The sequence below is a fragment of the Clupea harengus genome, chromosome 18, assembly GCF_900700415.2.
Source record: "Clupea harengus chromosome 18, Ch_v2.0.2, whole genome shotgun sequence".
NCBI classification, from domain to species: domain Eukaryota; kingdom Metazoa; phylum Chordata; class Actinopteri; order Clupeiformes; family Clupeidae; genus Clupea; species Clupea harengus.
The window spans coordinates 12,281,355-12,286,354 of NC_045169.1; the positions used below are offsets into that span (position 1 = coordinate 12,281,355).

At 44.9% G+C, this 5,000-nt stretch overlaps 1 protein-coding gene across 7 annotated transcripts in view; it reads left to right on the top strand.

The window, feature by feature from the left end:
- The window catches only part of LOC105904570 (disks large homolog 4-like), a 72,394-nt gene that overhangs the window by 56,854 nt on the left and 10,540 nt on the right, over positions 1-5,000 (top strand). For 4 of the 7 annotated variants that reach the window (XM_031584631.2, XM_031584634.2, XM_031584635.2 and 1 more), the window contains 3 exons: positions 505-552; positions 1,857-1,907; positions 3,028-3,152. In XM_031584631.2, the coding sequence (XP_031440491.1) occupies positions 505-552; positions 1,857-1,907; positions 3,028-3,152 (224 nt within the window). The remainder of the gene's footprint in view (positions 1-504; positions 553-1,856; positions 1,908-3,027; positions 3,153-5,000) is intronic. The other 3 variants (XM_012832473.3, XM_012832474.3, XM_031584636.2) reach the window with 1 other exon arrangement.

Below are 5,000 nucleotides of genomic sequence, written 5' to 3' on the forward strand. Positions count from 1 at the left end.
TGTCTCGGATGAAGAGTTTTTTTAGCGTGAAAGATATCACTCGCTGACGATTGTTTGGCAGGTTTCTACTCTTTTCTCTTTTGCTGGTCATTCCAGAGTACTGATGCTGGCGTCCAGCATGAAGTTGTAAAGAAAGGCAGCGTTTCTCAGCGCGGCGATGAGGAAAGCCTTTGTTATTGATTTCAAACAGCATGCAGTGTCAGCAGTAGATCCTGCGTAATCCAAAGGTCAATGTTCACATTGGGGATGGGTTAAAGTGTGGGGGGAGTGATGCACCATGGGTAATACCCATCCGTCAGTCCCACACTGCATTCCGTTGTTCCTCCCATCCTGCATGCATCACTTCTTTTCTCCCCTGTCTTTCTTGACGTAATGAGTTTTTGGATGGTGGCGGGGGCTGTATTTCTTCCCTCTCTACTCCGCTACGTTCCTCCTTCTCCTCTTCCTGTTTTTTTTTCCTCCCCGATCTCTCCTTCATCCCCTCTTTATTGTTCCTCCTTGTAGGCTTCAGGTCCTCTGGTAAACACCAACACTCTAGATGGCTCTCCCTACGTAAGGAGCATGCCTCTCTCTCTCTCTCTCTTGCTCTCTCTCTTTCTTTCTATTTTCTCTCCCTGTTCCTCTGTCTTTCCTTCGGTCTGTCATCCTCCTGTTCTGTCCTGTCCTGTCCTGTCTTCTCCAGTCCAGTTGTTTCTCTTCCTTGCTTTCCCCTCTCTCTGTCTCTTCTTTATCTCTATCTCTCTCTCTCTCTCCATCTCTATATCTCTCTTCTCTTCTCTTCTCTTCTCTGCCTTTATCCCTCTCTTCATGTCTTCTGTTTCAACTCTTTTTCTTTTTCTTTCTCTTTCTCTCTCTCTCCATCTCTATCTCTCTCTTTTCTCTCTTCTCTTCTCTTCTCTTCTCTGCCTTTATCCCTCTCTTCATGTCTTCTGTTTCAACTCTTTTTCTTTTTCTTTCTCTTTCTCTCTCTCCATCTCTATCTCTCTTTTCTCTCTTCTCTTCTCTTCTCTTCTCTGCCTTTATCCCTCTCTTCATGTCTTCTGTTTCAACTCTTTTTCTTTTTCTTTCTCTTTCTCTCTCTCCATCTCTATCTCTCTCTTTTCTCTCTTCTCTTCTCTTCTCTGCCTTTATCCCTCTCTTCATGTCTTCTGTTTCAACTCTTTTTCTTTTTCTTCTTCTTTCTCTTTTTCAGTCTATCTGACCCTCAGAGGCGCCCCTCTTCAGATCCAGTCTATTTGATTGTTTTTGTTCGATGTCTGTTTAAGTGTTGTCCATTTCCGCCTTATCTTATCTCCTCCTCTCGCCCTTGATTGTTCTTGTCCTCCTCCACTCTTTCTGTCTGTCCATCCTTCCCCCCTCTTCTCTCTATCCTACCATCTCCCATCGGGCACACGGAATAAGACTAATATGAGACTTTGTGGAATGTGTCTGTCAAGTGTGTGTGTGTGTGTGTGTGTGGTAGAGAGAGAGTATTTGTTTGTGTGTGTGTCTGTGTTTGTGTTTGTTTGGAGAGAGAGTATTTGTGTGTGTGTGTGTGTGTGTGTGTGTGTGTGTGTGTGTGTGTGTGTGTGTATGTGTGTGTGTTCGTTTTGGTAATCTAACTTATCTAACTTGTGAGAGGTGGTTTGATGATGTCATCGATTCTATCCTTTTTCAATACTAATTTGCTGGATTGTTTTGGTGTGTCTGTATATGCAAGACAGTCTATCAAATTATAACATTTTGGTATGAAGAGAGAGAGAGAATGAATAAACAAGAGAGACAGAGTGAGTATGACTGTGTGTGTGTGTGTGTGTGTGTGTGTGTGTGTGTGTGTTTGTGCTTTCTGTAATCATTTCCTTTCTCTTGTCTTGCAGATGAATGGGATGGACGGGGAAGTTGAATATGAGGAAATTACACTGGAGAGGGTAAGGTCTACACAAACACACACACACACACACACACACACACACACACACACACACACACACACACACACACACACACACACACACACACACAAACACACACCCTCATACACTCACATAGCCCTCATAAATCTGCATGGCTGAATGAAAAATGAACCCAAGCGTTATCTCTCAAATACACAAAATGTCGATGGTTCCTTAGAGAGGCCACATTCTCCACCCCGTGGAGTTATAATCCATGAGCGCTAACATTTGGTACCTCATTACCTCTATTACGCCCAGGTAGAGCTCCAGAAGACACACTTACTTCTTTATTTCTTATTATTATTATTTCGAGCATTATTGTTCTTGCCTCGTGGTTGGTGCTCTCATGGAGCCATGGTGCTCTCTGGAGCCATATTTGCTGTTAAGGATTTGCTGTAGTGCTATATTAGATAGATAGAAGGATACTTTATTAATCCCGAGGGAAATTATATATTATAGAAATATTGCTTTGCTATGCTATGCTATATTGTCCGTGGACATAGACACATATCTTGACATGCCACAATAAGATTCAGCCTAATCAGGAACCAAGGGAACTTTGGGTTCTATTTCTAGTTCATCTCCCACAAGTTTGACAGACTTCTTCATAGAGAGAAGAGGAGCTACTGGTAGCTTTACCTAATGTGGGAAGGTTACAAGGGCTTCACAGCACGGCTAGCTGAGGGCTAACACAACATTATAATCCCCATAGGCATGCTAACAGACATTCACATCACTGTAATGGTGCTAACTCGCTATTTCTGCATCTGCTCTTGTGCATTGAACATCACTATCTCATGACTTTTGCAAAGGAAATACTCCTGGATGCAGTTACAGAAGAGATGCTTAAATCCAGAAAAGGGAAATAGTTGATGTTGTGAGGAACCTGGGGCGGCTCCTCTGTCTATGAACATGGTGTCACAAACAGTCTGCTGCATGCAGTGCCAGTGAACACTGTCATTACATATGTGTAGAAATATATACACGCAACCTGACATTCATCTTGCTCTCTCTTTCTCTCTCTCTTGCTCTTTGTGTTTGTGTGTGTGTGTGTGTGTGTGTGTGTGTGTGTGTGTGTGTGTGTGTGTGTCTATAGGGGAACTCTGGTCTGGGATTCAGTATAGCTGGAGGGATTGATAATCCTCACATAGGAGATGACCCCAGCATCTTCATCACCAAGATCATACCAGGGGGAGCTGCCGCTCAGGATGGCAGACTGAGGTAAGACACACACACGCACACACACACACACTCGTATACAAGCACAGACACTTACACATATTCACCCACTTACATACACACACACACACTCGTATACAAGCACACACACACACACACACACACACAGACACACACACACACACACACACACACTCACTCACACTCGTATACAAGCACAGACACACACACACACACACACACACACACACACACACACACTCGTATACAAGCACAGACACTCACACATATTCACCCACTTACATACGCACACGCACACACACACACACACACACACACACACACACACACACACACACAAACACACACACCACACACACACTCGTATACAAGCACAGACACTTACACATATTCACCCACTTACATACGCACACGCACACACACACACACACGCACACACACACACACACACACACACACACACACACACACACACACACACACTCGTATACAAGCACAGACACTTACACATATTCACCCACTTACATACGCACACACACACACACACACACACACACACACACACTGTACCATGGGCCACTCACATACGCATGCATGCTCAAATACATTAGATTTACCTACTTATGCAGTCATTCAGACACACACACACACAGTGACATACGCACATACACGCACACACAAACACACACACACACACACACACACACACACACACACACACACACTCACACACACACAGTGACATACGCACATACACACCCTCAGGCACAGCAACCATGCAGATGCTTTTAGAAAAGGCAGACAATTAGAGAGAAATGGGGAGCGAAAGAAAGAGAGAGAGAGACAGAGAGAGACAGAGAAAGAAAGAGAGAGAGGAAAGAGGGGGTGGAGAGAGGGAGGCGGAAGGCAAAAAAGAAATAGAGAGGGATAAACATGTAAGACTAAATATAGCGCTTCCTTCCTCTCTCCCTGACGTTTGTCTCCCTCACTATCTCTCTCTTCCCCTATATGTCACTCTTTATCTTTTCTTCCTTTTATTTTTACTGAAACCGTCTTCAAAGCATCTTCACAGGCTCACACGTACAGCAGTGCACACACTCGCTCACAAACGAACACACTCTTTTTATCTCTCTCTCTCACACACTCACACACACACACACACACTCACACACCCTTTGGTTATTTTGTGTGTAATATCATGAAGTCAGAGTTCACTTGAGAACCTACCTGTCATCACCTCAACACCCTACCCATGTGTGTGTGTGTGTGTGTGTGTGTGTGTGTGTGTGTGTGTGTGTGTTCCTGGCTCCTTCCCTCGAGGGATCGCGGTCCGTTTTCGTTAATGCACTCCTGCAAGGTCGTCACCCCTTCCTCCAGCTCCTACTTGAAATTCGAAAGGCGTAAAGCGTTATTAACAGACGGGGCGGGCGGCGCAACCTTGAACCAGGAAGATGATTTCAGCATATGAGGAGAAACAACAGCACTGCAGCGCAGGCTCAGCACCGCTTTACTGCCTAATTTACAACCAGGACAAACAGCTCGCTCCCTCCAGCCCGCTCCCTCCAGCCCGCTCCCTCCAGCCGAACACCATCTCGGACTCTTGGAAAGAAAAATAGGCTCTTCTCGGTTGAGCTTAAAAAACGGTACCCGAAAATAGGATCTCCTTGGTTACCTTAAAATGGTATCCGAAAATAGGTTCTTCCTAGGTACTTGGAATGGAAAGTGGTAGTTTCCCAGCATGTTCACACTAAAAAGCTTTTGTCCTGCTGATCCTGTTAATGCTAGTCGCCACCAGCAGAGTGGGACTGAACATAGTTCCGGTTCTTTTAAATGGAGTGACCCTCACACGACCTGGAGGGGGTCCTTGTG